Below are 14,644 nucleotides of genomic sequence, written 5' to 3'. Positions count from 1 at the left end.
CTGGAATCACTGAATGGTTGAAAGTGTATTCCTGAGTGCAGAAAAAAACAAGATTTTAGAAGTTTTTTATCCCGTTTGATTATATGTTTGATTATCTGAATAGTTTGATTATCTGAACTACCCTAGGTCCCAATTAGTTCAGATAATCGACTCTCTTCTGTAAATAATTAGTGAGTCACTATGCAACTCTAAATGAGAAACCAAGGAAAGACAGTTTTTGGAGAACAATGTCACCATTATTACTCTCTAAGGCTCTTTTAAGATCTAAGACAATAAGTGTAAGATCTTGTGCCATGATAGTTATTATCTGGCTTATTAAGAATTATTTGTGAAGTTTTCTGTATTGAAAAACAATAAAAGTTCTATTTGAAAAAATAAGTTAATTAAAGTGTCAGTATTGTATTTTGAATGGAAGCCATGTCATCTATCTGTGAGGGAGTTGTGTTTATTAGTATAAACTAGCATTTGATCATACATAGTTTGATCCTAAACAAGTTTATCTAATATTTTAGCTATATGTAAATGTTTGTAAGTGCTCTGTATACCTCTGTTCAAGGCATATCACACTAAGTTGTATCTGTAATTCAGCACCACACATTTCTTTTTGTGAATTATGTGTACTGCACATGTTCTTCCATATGTTCAAACAGGTTTTGATTAATATCATAGGTTCATAGGTTCATAGGTTCATACTAGGCTATCTGCCCTAGGGCATTTATAAGCCTAGCCAGAATGTGTTTGGCTTTCGCCACCCATTTTAAATTTATTTTGCTATGCCCTTTTTCGAGGTTAGTATACTGTGCCTCTGTCTAAGTTATTTATGAGAGTAGCTCTTTTTCTTAAACAAGTATTAACCATATATTGTTAACCACTTAGTAATATTTGCCACTTATGGCCAAGAATCTGATTTTCTGTTTCCAATTCATTATGGTCATCAGATGCCAGTAATGTGTTAATTATTCTATCTGCTACTTACAGACAAGAACTAATCTGTCTGAATCTTAATAATTCTTTATTTGTCCAGCTACTGAATAAAATTATACAATCCTTGCACTGTTCACATTGGTTTATTATGTAATTATATTTAATGTTACAATATACTAATTTACAGGCTAAAATTTTTTGGGTTTGTAAATTTATCTATTACGTTGCTTGTTGGTTTTGTACCTGTTACGTCTGTTTCCTCGTGTAATGGTTATTTAATGTCCACTTGGATCTTCCAGTTTCTGAGTTAGCAAATGGAAACACATAAATAAACTAGTTTGGTACTAAAATAAAAATAATATATTTTGTGTCTTCCAGCCGTAATGAACTTCTGAAAATATTAAGTGACAGACTTATTTTAATAGCATTTTACCTTTTCATTGTACCATTTCTCAGCATCCCGCCGGATTTGATCAACCATTCCTTCGTATTCTTTCCTGCATGCATCCATTTCATCCATGAGGTTAGTGTCAGGGGCAGCGTCAAGCTCAACATTAACCTGACCAGAGATTCCACTGCTGGCAGTCCTCATGTCCTGGAAACAGAAACACATAAAACATTTTGTTTGTTTCAAACTCACAACAATGAGTATCAGATCAGACAAATAAGACCAGACAACACATTTACTGAAATACTATCCCGGCACAATGCATTTAAATATGTAACCATTCATACATTTAAACAACTATAACTGAAATCTTGATAATTACATGATCAAACTGTGCAATGTGAACATATTATAAAAAAATCACTCCTCTTTTTCCTAAAAAGTACTTAAAGTTAAGATATTCATTTTATTGATTCTACATTGGTATGCAGAATTATTGTGCACTGCACTCTCCCTAAATATATTTATCATTGTTAAATAAGAATCTCTGCTGGGGTTTATAGCTGCATGGTGTTTAGAGTCTTTGTGCAAAGTTTCACTAACTTTAATCTTTGAGCAAATATTATTTTATTTTTGTACACTGGCCTTACATGATTTGTGAGTTAGAGATAACAGTAGTTTTAGTGACTATTTTATTGCCTGTTTTATATTTGGAAATTAACACTTATCATTACAGTTCTGATGGAAAAACATCAGACTTGGTAAGTCAGTTTAGTAAAAAGCATAACTATTATGGTTTGGCCAAAGGTGTATGTCATAACACAGTACTTTGTTAATATCATGCCGATTTATAGATAATTAACAGTGATAATGTAATTTCTACAGTAACCCTTAAAATGTATGTCTTAGTTAATAAGTTTGACTTTGAGCTTTAAAATAAGGAGTCAGAATTAGTCACAGGTCATATGCATCTGCTTTTCCAACTTAAATGGCTATATAAACAAAGCACATTAATTATGTTGTTATTTATTATTTTAAAATGTTACATTTATTCATTTTATTGATCTTTTTAATTTATTGTTTTAAGCCATGTGAGAAGGAGAATAATATCTCTCATGATGGTTCTGTGAATTAAATAATATGTATTCCTATCCACATCTACATTAGAGAATAACCAAAATTGAATGGGTAATAATTTTTCTGCATTCAAATTGGCTTCTAGCCATGCATAATGACTGTCTAATCACATTTATAAAAATCAGTTTAGTGAAAAGCACCTCTGACATTTCCCTTAGTTTATTATGGGACTCCAGATACTTGCTTTTAACTATTTAAATTCACAGTTAAAATATTAAATCCTTTCATTTAGTGGTCATGTGTCTCAAGGTTGTCATAGGACCTGATGTTCTGATTTTTATTTATATAGCTGGGAAACAAATGATATAGCATACTATCATACTTTCTACAACTGTGTGTGTGTGTGTGTGTGTGTGTGTGTGTGTGTGTGTGTGTGTGTGTGTGTGTGTGTGTGTATAAGTGTCTGCGTGTATGTGTGTGTGTGTCTGTGTGCATGTGCATGCATAATAGTGTGTGTGTATGTGTGTGTGTGTGTGTGTGTGTGTGTGTGTGTGTGTGTGTGTGTGTGTGTGTGTCTGTGTGTGTGCACATGCATGTGTGTGCATGTGTGTGTGTGTGTGTGTGTGTGTGTGTGTGTGTGTGTGTGTGTGGGTGCGCATGTGCATGCGTGTCTGTGCATGTGTGTGTGTGTGTACAAACTCACAAACACATGCATATATTTATTATAGTTTAGCAGTTTAGGTACTTGGTCATGATTTAAAATTCTTCCCTACCTACATGTCATTTATTGTGCTATAAATTAGTGTTTGAAGGGAATAATTAATAATAATAATTATAATAATAATAATAAACCAAAAGTAACCACAGTGTAAAATATAACCAAAAAAGTCCAAAACATACACTGTGAAGCAGTAGGAAGCACTTTCAGTCAGCCAAACTCTTCAGTTTAAGCTGTTTTTATTCTTCCAACATACAAAGACACAGATTGAATGCTTTCATCCCCTGAAACTGGGGACTTCATCAGAATCTAACTGCACTCCATAGTACGGCCTTTAAATACTGTTACAAATGAGTGATGTTATCACCCTTCACAATCCTTTGAAGACACAACTACCTTAATGCTCAAATGAAATGCACTATAAACACCTTTTAACACAAGAACACTAACAAACATCATTTATAAAAAAACACTTTTCAGATTCCAAGACATTCATCAAATGTAAACTTAAAAATTGTTTGAGATAAAAAATCAACCACATGTTGTCCATTGACTTGCTTTAAAACATATATGTACTGTGACTGTGTAGTTGAACCCCCCCCCCCCACAGACTAAGATACACAATACTTATGAGGTATCTTTCCTTCCTAATATTGGTTTTAAGGATACCATTTCATTAAGACCTGGTGCATGGGTCACAGCTAGTTTCATTTGCCACTTAATTTCCCTTTCCTCTATATAATTCCTGTAATCTCCCCCTCTAGGATTTGGTCTTACTCGCTCCACAACACCAAATAAAAACTGAACAAAATTTGCACATACAAATTAATGTTTATATAGGACATTGTTTATATTTCTTGTATAAGATCCAGTACCAGATCGCTACAAGAAATATAAACAATGCCCTTTATAAACATTCATTTGTATGTGCAAATTTTGTTCAGTTTTTATTTGGTATTGTGGAGCGAGTAAGACCAAATCCTAGAGGGGGAGATTACAGGAATTATATAGAGGAAAGTGAAATTAAGTGGGAAATAAAACTAGCTGCGAACCATGCACCAGGTCTTAATGAAATGGTATCCTTAAAACCAATATTAGTGAGGAAAGCTGCCTCATAAGTATTGTATATCTTAGTCTGTGTGGGGGGTTCAACTACACAGTCACAGTACATATGTGTTTTAAAGCAAGTCAATGGACAACATGTGGTTGTTTTTTTATTTCAAACAATTTTTAAGTTTACATTTGATGAATGTCTTGGAATTTGAAAAGTGCTTTTTTATAAATGATGTTTGTTAGTGTTCTTTTGTTAAAAAGGTGTTTGTAGTGCATTTCATTTGAGCCTTAAGGTAGTTGTGCCTTTAAAGGATTGTGAAGGGTGATGACATCCCTCATTTTTAACAGCATTTAAAGGCTATACTATGGAGTGCAGTTAGATTCTGATGAAGTCCCCAGTTTAGGGGATGAAAGTGCTCAATCTGTGTTTTTGTATGTTGGAAGAATAAAAACAACTTGAACTGAAATGTTTGGCTGACTGAAAGTGCTTCCTACTGCTTCACAGTGTATGTTTTGGACTTTTTAAATAATAATAATAATAATGATGATGATGATAATCATCATCATCATCAATCATCATAATAACAGCACTAATTAAGTAAGTATATTGACTCATAGAGGCTTTTGGTAGGAACTAAATCACAAGTATGGAGGCTTTGGCCCTAACTACTACCCAAATAACTTAGTGGCCTGAGGGTTGGGGTATGAGCCAGAGAAAGTTGGGATTGCAAAGCCATTCCTGGCTTGCCTATTGAATGGGAATGAGTTGTTAGACTCCATTTGCAGGAGCTCCAATACCAAACAGTCTCATAGGTCTAATCTATCTGTGATTTTGAAGAATATAACTGATTTTGCCTTGCATTTTTGCTCTGTCACTCATAATACTTCTGATTTTCTGGTAAAACACTGATGATTACATTCAGTCAATAATATAAGTCATTAGAGTTTCATATTTGTTACTTTTCAGAAAATGCATGCCAATGTAAAACTTGTTCTATTAAATTTTTAAATGAATTACAGTAGTCTTTAAAAAAATTGTTCTAGATTTTGGGCATTTGTCCCCTCATTATTTTTGACTTTGTTGAAAATTCTTAAGCAAGGAAGTTAAGAAGTGCACCTAGTAGTTAAACTTTTTCTAGGTTATGGTGATTATTCTGCTAACCTCTTCATGGCTCTTCTTCATAAATTCCAACTCTTCCTTGAGACCCTCAATCTCCATCTCCAGGTCTGATCTGCTAAGTGTCATCTCATCTAAAACTCTGCGAAGTCCAAGAAGATCAGCTTCAACTCCTGTGCGCAGAACCTTTTCAGATTCGTATCTATGAGTAAATAAAACATATTATCAAATGCTACTTTTTATGGCAGGGCACAAACATTTTACAGGACTGTTGAAAATACTTTTCTTAATACTTCTCTGCCACTTTATTTCTTCCTTTAATCCAAACCGTGTTTTCTCTCACTGTCTTGTTATATGTATATATTATTGCTACTATTATTACTAATACTGCTACCAAACACACACACACACACACACACACACACACACACACACACACACACACACACACACACGCACACACACACACGTTTACACTTCTCTACACGTTACTGCATATTATTTATATATGCTTTTCTCAGCCGCATTTCTTACTTCCAAGCACAACTAGCAGAAAAAAAATGTAAAATAACCTGATGTCTGAGACATCCTGTTTTACATTGCTCATATTTTACTTCTAAAAAGCATTCAGGAAAGAGCAGTAACTTGAGACTAAATGTATTCTAACAAGATAAATGTATTCCTGAAATTCCATCACAGTCTTTTTCTAATGAGTCCTGTAAGCAGATCACTAACTGTATATGCAAGCAGTTTTCTTAGTATTCTTACTTCATTTATTATAGTAGCACCAAACTGTTCCAACAAATAGTTGGAAGATAACAGTGGAGAGAGAAGTATAAAGATATATTACCAAAGTTAAATTCTACTGCACTGCTGGACTTTTTCTAACTTGGAGCACAATTGTGTCACTTAATGGTGGTCTGAAAAAATATTTCAAGCCTTTTGCAGCTGTCTTTAAGTGACAGAGTAGAATGCATTTGCAACATGGTATACTTTATCATGAGATGTAGTTATTCAAGCATTCACTGCCTATTTTAATAGCAGGTGGGTGCCACCTGTGATGCAGAGGAATCATACGAAACTCACTTTGTACTAGACATAATAAAAGGGCCGTCCTTCTATGGCTGCAGTCTTGCTGAGCAGTGGAGACAACGATCAGCTATGAAATAGCTTCAACTAGTGCTCCTCCTTCAACTCGGATAACATTTGCATGTTTTTTTTTTTTGTTTTTTTTTTGTGGGTGTTCCAGTTAAGCTAATTATGTTCATTAGGATCTTGTCAGATTCTGTTTGCTTTTCAACTGCTTAAAATTGTTTAGGAACCTGGGGAATTAAATCTGGCTGATTTATAGCTGCTGAAATTACTGACTTGTGATCCTGGTGTCTTGCTGAATACATCAATGCACAGTGATTTAAACTTATATGTTTTGTAGATTTATTTTCTTATTTGCATTTGGAACAATATGTTATATTATTTATGCCTTTTTAAGCAGTCTGCTATTTTAAGTAACTACTATTCACTTGAAAATAGAGAGCTGTTCATATTTTTCTTCTATGTTCAATAAAATCAGTTTAATTTTATTACTTCACTTTTAAACTTCTGGTGAGAGAGACATAAAAAGGTTTTCATTTCTGTCTGTGTCTAGTATTTGAATAGAATTAGATTTGAATAACTTGTTTCGAGATTATGTTGTTGCTGCTGACTCTGTCATTGTCCCTGCGTAAGATAAATTATGTGGTAATTGTTTCTGTGTCCTTAACTTGTCACATATTGGGAATTTGTTTACTAAGGTCACAATGAGGTATACAAACTAAGAAAAGCCACCTAGGTTGTTGTTGTTGTTGTGTCTTTTGGCTTTTCCCGGTTAGGGGTCGCCAGAGCGGAACTCCGGTCCGCTAATGATTGGCAGTTGATTTTTACGTGCCGAGTTGCCAGCCCTGATGCACAACCTTCAACGAAGGTACGCCCATTCATGCATGTCTCCACACAGAAGACGCTCTAGCTGAAAACTGAACCGGACAGCATCTTACTGGGAGGTGGCATATATATTTGTGCAATTATTATCTCTATTATCATCATCATCATCATTTTTGAAAAAACTGAGTAGATCCAAAAAAAATAATATCATGAAAAGAACATGGCAGATTAAGCAAGAAGAGTGGTAGAGAGGTGGGTAATGTGCTAGGCATGAGGGCAGCTGTTTAGCTCAATTAACTTTGATGGCTGTAGATTTGAGGTCTGCAGGACATCAGGGGACATTTGGGCAGAATATCAGAGCTAGACATGAGAATGGATTGGCAGGTAAAGTGAGAAGGTCTAGAGCTGGTCTATGGAAGAGCAACAGAAGGCTAGAACTATGATGGGTGGGAAAGGGGAAATGTACAAAGATAAATGACAAAAGAATATGTGCAGAGCTTGTTAGTGCAGGCAAGCAGCATGACACAGTGTCAAGTGGAGGGCAAAAGTGGGAAATACAGACAAGAAAAAGAAAACTGGAGAAAAAAAGATAAGGTAGATGGACAGAAGCATTCTGCACTAAAAAGTGAAGAAGAGGAGAGACAGCAAGAATCATATCTCTTCAACATCTTAGCACAGGAATTCTGGACAAAGCCAAAAATCATGGGGGACAAAGGCCCAAAATCAGGGACATATTTTAAGTATTGCTCTTATAAGTTAATAGGTTCATAGGTGTATACTAGACTAATGACTACTAGGGTCCTTATAAGCCTAGCCATGGAATTCAAATGTGGCCCCCAAATCTGATATATAAGGAGACAATTTACTGACTGCCTCTATCTATTAAAGACATAGGCACCAGACGAGGAGTGAATTTCCAATTACCCATTCATTGGTCCAAATTGCATTTAAATAGGGACAGGGAGGAACTCTGCTTTAAATGGATGGTGAACCTGTTCCAGAGCATGGGAATTCCCTGAGAAACATATCTGTCTCTCCAACATGTTCTATTTATGTCATAAGCAAAATTTATGTCTTTTAGTTTAGTAGTCCTGATGCGGTTTATTTTGTGGATGTGCAATAAGTTCCTCAAAACACGGTTCAGAGATGTCGTGTATACTAAGCAAAGATCACCTCTCAAAAGTCTATGTGTATGATACTGAGTAAAGACACAAGGCCTTGAGGTGATCAGCATAGAACATTGTGTTTGCCCTCTGTATTATTTTTAAGGAACATTTGTGAACATTCCAGTTGCTTCATGTGTCTGGTTAGGTACATACCAAAGGAAGCATTATACTCTAAGATGGGTCTTACGAGGGCCAAGTGCAGTGGTATGATGACCTCTCTGAACCTAGATGGCATGTCATTGCATATAAGTTGAGCAAGATAGTTTTTGTAGCACATTGGACACATGTTGGTTAAACCTAGGTTGTTATCTACATGAGTTCCCAGATACCTGACTAGTGAATCAGCTTTTAGGGGTGTTTTATTGATAATGTAGTTACCCAGGGTGGCTGACTTCCCTAAAGATACTATAATGCATTTCGTGGTAATGAATGTTAAGCCACACAAGGGTGTTTTCATCTTGGGAGGGATTCAAAGACCGCTCCCAGTTTGCAATCATCTGTGAACTTGATTAGGTGGAGACCTTTGACATTGGATTTGACATCTGAGAACTAGATGCCGAAGTGGAGTGAGCCTAGCAATCTTAGAAAGTTGATAGAATAAGAGGTTTTGCATTATCATGCATTTTCTGAATGACCAGAAGTCTGAAATGTAAATGTATGTCATTGCCTATTTGGTTCAATCCTCAATGATTTGGTAGAAAACTACTAAATTTATGAAGAAGAAACTAAAAATATGATGCAAAAATCTGGACATTTTAGCAAATTCTGGACAGTTGAGAGGTATGGTAAGAGCTGGTCATACAGGAACTGACACCAAGAGGAAAAGACTGAAAAGTGGGCAGGATACTCAGCCATATATGAGATAAGTATGAAAGGGACAGAAAAGCAGAAAGGGCATGTAGGAAGCATGCAGATGCGATAAGAAAAGAAAGAGGAGAATTACAGGGACAGAGGCAACCAGCACAGATAGTAAGGTTAAGGTAATAAAACACTCAGGAAAAGAATTATGTAGCTCATGTTGTGTCTTTTGGCTTTTCCCGGTTAGGGGTCGCCACAGCGGAACTCCGGTCTGCTAATGATTGGTAGTTGATTTTTACGTGCTGAGTTACCAGCCCTGATGCACAACCTTCAATGAAGTTACGCCCATTCATGCATGTCTCCACGCAGAAGACGCTCTAGCTGAGAATCGAACCGGACAGCGTCTTACTGTGAGGCGACAATGCTACCGCAGCACCACCACCGTGGGTTAATTATGTAGCTTATATGTTTTGGAAATATAGGTATTTAGGGGTGTATGGCATTACACTGAAAAAATTGTGAGCAAAGTGTTACAGATTGAACTTCCACTCACCAGTTATATATGGATCATTATTCAAACCCCCAAGAGCTACTTTTAAATCATTCTCTGAAATACTGGCTTTGGCAGGTTTCACAAGACACCAGGTTATACGTAATATCAGAATGGAAATCCCAATCAAAGCATTCTACCCTGGGATTACATGCTTTTTCAAAGCAATACTCCAGCTTCCTTGAGCATGATCTATGGATGGTGTAATGTAATCACCAAATTTTCACAGTATAACTTGGGGCAATAATGTCCATCTTATTGTTGATGTTGTCTGCAATTCCCTCTTAGCTAACCTTTTTTTTCTGACTTAAACTATTTGTAATATAATTATTAATATACGTATTGTTTATTGAATTTGTTATGCCATAACTGTGCTTGTTATATAATGTATTGGATCTTAGTTTGTAGATAACCTCAGCTGTCTACACACTATCAGTATTTGCCTTTTGGCTGTACTGCCTATGAACTTTATTGGTCTTACTGTTTACAAGTGATCTTCCTGTTTCTTGATTTTTCATCTTTTGTAATAAAAAAAAGAAGCAGTCAAAAGTGAGATTGCAGCTAGGAAAGTAGAGGTATAGGACAGGAAGTGAAAGGGGTGAGACAGAAAGCGAGATGAGAGAAGAGGGCTCTGTTGCCTGAAAACTCATATATTATTAAGATTCTGAGCAAGGGCAACAGTGGAGATCATATTATAATGAAGTTGGTATTGGGGTTCAGAGTTGGCATGACAAGGCAAGAGATGATAAAAGTGGCCATCAAAATTAGGAGATTTTTACATGTTGTCTATCATGTAGTCACCAGTGACTCGTTGAATTGTCAGAAAAGGAGGCAGATGTACTAGCAAACTGGGAGTCAGACAGATACTAGGATAAGGGCTTTAAGGTAACATTTTCAAAAGTGTTATCTGTACCAGCAGCCAGTCCACTACAGAAGGAGTGGACTGGGAAGGACAATAACTGGCTGTGGCAGTGGACTAGAGAGACAGGCCAGGGACAGGTAGAATGATGGGGTGAGGCATGGCAGAAAGATTTACATGTGTGCCTCAGACAGTTCTCAGAGTTGGGCTGAGATGAAGAGTGCATGTTTAAATTAAGATGAAAGGATGAAGAGAATGTTATAGGTGCAGAAGAAGGGGTAGGTACTCAGGTAGTAGAAAGAAAGAAACAAGGAGCATGGAACACAATGCAGCTGGAAACAAACATAACTCTGAGCATGGCTGACTCCTAGTACTAAGCACTGCAATGACTCTAAGTAAGAAGATGGGAACTGCAAGCAGTGATGCAGACTTTACTGTCATAGAAATATGGGTCACTGAGAAGAGGATTGGAACATGGAGGGCACCTTGGTAGACACTGATTAGGAATGTCAGATAAGTGTGGAGGTTAAGTAGCATTCCTTGTAAAAGAAGGCAAATGCTTCTATGTGACAGACAGAATGAGGAGCATGACTTCATGACGGGGACAAGAGAGCAGATTGGATCAGAATGTAGGCTAAGCAGGGTATGCACCTAACAATTCAGGGAGACAAAGGGAGAAATGCTAGTGGGCTGACACCATCCATCAGTCTTCAGGCATGTCTAGAGAGGAAGGTAAGAGACCAGAGGAGAGAGTAAAGGAAAAAGGTGGAAAGAACAGCATTTTAGCCATATAGTCATGTGGGAACTTACTCTTTCGGGAACAGCTTTGGGAAAATCCAAAATCTAAGGGAGAGAGATATCTGCAGTTGGATGAAGTTTTGAACCCTGAATGATTCAACTAACTGGTGTAGAAATGTGGCAGAAAGTATTCTGGATGTGATCCTTACTGAAGTGTCTGTGTGTGTGTTGGGGGGAGGGTAGTGTGTTTCTATCAAAGAAACAAAAAAACAAAAAAATAATCCTTGTTTTCTCGTCTCTCCTTGACTAGTTTAGACCAATTTACAGGCATTGCTGTATTCTGGGCTGTGGTGTAGTTCCTGTGTTGTCCATTACCTTACTTGGATAGAAGGAAGTTTCTTTGTTCACCAGTGGGAGTGGAGAGCCTTGAGCAGCCTACCTGTCCCTGTAGGAAGTGACCTCAGCACAAGAGCTGTCGTAATTGGTTGTTTTGGACCATTTCTAGCTCTTTTGTAGTTCCCTGTTTAAAATCCACGTTTGCGCGGCTTTGCACGATTCTGCGCATAGCGCAGTGCTGGTTAAACAAGGTAAAACTTCTTCTGGCTCTGCCAAGTCTGCTCTTCAAATTTTCCCTTAAGGAAGCTCTACTCTTAGTATAATCAGACTACTCACTATATTATAAGCCTAGCACTTGTTCTCAAAACGTCTCTACTAAGTAAGCACTCTCGTACTAAGTAAAGCACTACATCCACCTACCACCCCTGTGAATATCCACTTCCCTTAAAGGCACAGCACTCCTTTATACTGTTCTAGCATGTTGAGTGGTAGATTACTGGCGTCCTCTCCAGTTCAGCTGGTTAATCTGGGCATCTTGAGATAATGCTACAATTGTCTCATGTACACAGACAACCCTCTCCTCCTCCCAACAAACACAAATACATGTGAGAGATGCAACTATATAGCCAAACTGGAGGCTGAACTCTCTCAACTCAGGGCTGGCATGACCAGACAGGAGGAGATGGTAACCACACACACAACAAACCCAGTCCCACATAGACCTACCACAACTGCAAACCAAACACATAAAAACACAAAGACATACTCGGAGGCTCTAATAAAAAACTTACCAAAACAACAGAGGCTCCCAAAGCAGACATCCAAAAATCCACCACCTCAAAACAAAACACATGCAACACATACTTCAATAAATCAGTGTGTCAACCAATCACAGCCCTTAAGGCCAAACACCATGCCTGATACACTAGTAATAGGTGACTCTATAGTCAGACACACTGATGTCCCGCTGACCAGGCTGAACAAGGAGAGGGTGACTGTGAGCTGCCTATCGGGAGCTAGGATCCGCCACATAACACACGCACTCAGGTAACTCCAAAGCAAGTACAAATATGACTCCGTCATTGTCCATGCTGGCGTGAATGACCTGAGACGTACCTCCCTGGACTACATGAAAAGAGACATAGAGGAGCTCTCCGATTACGTAGCCCAGGCTGGTATGACCCTGACCCTGAGCAGCATCCTGCCCTCACCAAGAATGATGCCACAATACAAAGACAAGATGATCAGCTTTAATAATTGGCTCAAGTACTTGTGTCATTCTTAGGGGATCCAATGTCTGTTTGCCTGGGATGACATGTTGGACAAGCCACGCTGCTTCGCAAGGGATGGCTTACACCTGTCACCACTGGGCTTCCGGATATTGACTAAGGCTCTTGCCACCCCCATAGTGCCTTTTTAGGCAAGGCTCAAAAGACAAACCCACCTCCTTAGAAAACAAAAATGGAAAAAACTAAGGGTAATGCTGCACAACGCCAGAAGTCTAAATCTCAAGATGCAGGCACTCGATGCACTCCTCAGCATGGAGAACATCGACGTCTGTGCAGTAACTGAAACCTGGTTCAAGGCTCCTGAAAGCACCCCAGCACTACCAGGCTATACCTCGTATCATGCTTTTCGGCCCCAAAACCCGGGCCGAACCACAAAGGGAGAGGGTCATCAAGGACACCCACATCTCCAGGTTAGTAGCAACACATGAAGCATCAGAGACCATACAGGTGCAACTAACCATAGGCAAAACTGCTATACAACTGGTAGCATGTTACAGACCACCCTCCCAATCTCAGGAACCCCACTCAGCCTTCCTGAAGACATTGGAGGATATGAATGTATCACAAAATACCATCATACTGGGAGACTTCAACTACCCAAACATAGATTGGGTACATTATTCTAGCCCCAACACCCTAGCCCAAAGGTTCCTGGAATTCATAAATTCAAATGCATTGGAACAACTAGTCACCTCACCCACTAGAGGAGATAATATACTAGACCTGATCATCATAAACATGGGGACAAAATGCTCCACACAAGAGGTATATCCCTCACTAGTGAGATCTGACCACAAACTAATCACCCTGGATATACATATCCCACCTCCACCCCCAGCACAAAAGACCACAGTGAAAAACTTCTCAAAAGCAGACTTCACTCTTCTTAAGACTGAGATGGTATCCTTTAAGCCCACTGGGCCAGTGGATACCACATCCCACAATGCCGAAACCTTCACAAATGCTTTCTATGGACATCTCCAAGAATGCATGGATCATGCAATCCCAAATAAATTCAAGTCCCTCTCCACCAAAGGCAAGCATCCTGTCTGGTGGACCTCAGCCATTAACAAATTGTATAACAAAAGAAGGTAGCTACTGCACGTCAGAGCAAAATCCCATAAAGGGAAGACATCTCTGATCAACATTAACAGAAAACTACGTTCTCTCATAAAAACATCCAAGGCCAACTTTGAGAGAAAAATCGCTAAGGACACTAAAGATAACCACAAAGCCTTCATCAGCTATGTTAGAAACCTGGGCGGAAACCCTCAGATATGCTCAGAGTTAGTTCACAACAACAAAAAATACACTGAACCCACAGATATTGCCATCATTCTGGCTGACAGGTTTAGTGCAAATTTCTCCCCTCCCTCACCCCCAAAAGAAGAAATACTTATCCCAGCTAAATGCAATCTCCCTGTCATCTCAGATGTCCAAGTGAGAACCGCCCTCAACAAAGCTAAAAACACAGCATCAATGGGACCTGACGGTATCCCGGGTTGCGTGCTACGCGAACTCCAAGAGGAGCTAAATCCACACATAAAAATGCTATTTAACCTTAGCATTACTACAGGATATGTACCTGAACACTGGCGTACAGCAACAGTGGTCCCACTCCACAAAGGGGGTACCTCTACAGACCCTGGGAACTACTGCCCCATAAGCTTAACCAGCCTGGTCTGCAAAGCTATGGAAAGAATCATTATGGAAC

At 38.3% G+C, this 14,644-nt stretch overlaps 1 protein-coding gene across 1 annotated transcript in view; it reads right to left on the bottom strand.

Moving 5' to 3' along the window:
* LOC122788075 (keratin, type I cytoskeletal 15-like) overlaps nucleotides 1–14,644 on the bottom strand; it is a 121,351-nt gene that overhangs the window by 64,758 nt on the left and 41,949 nt on the right. The window contains exons 3-4 of the mRNA XM_044054999.1: nucleotides 5,323–5,479; nucleotides 1,358–1,519 (exon numbers count right to left, since the gene is read on the bottom strand). Coding sequence (XP_043910934.1) covers nucleotides 1,358–1,519; nucleotides 5,323–5,479 — 319 coding nt within the window. The remainder of the gene's footprint in view (nucleotides 1–1,357; nucleotides 1,520–5,322; nucleotides 5,480–14,644) is intronic.

Source organism: Protopterus annectens, chromosome 13.part0 (assembly GCF_019279795.1).
Source record: "Protopterus annectens isolate FY-2018-M chromosome 13.part0, PAN1.0, whole genome shotgun sequence".
NCBI classification, from domain to species: Eukaryota; Metazoa; Chordata; order Ceratodontiformes; family Protopteridae; genus Protopterus; species Protopterus annectens.
Note: the sequence above shows the minus strand (reverse complement) of the source record. Positions and strands in the feature narration are given on the sequence as shown.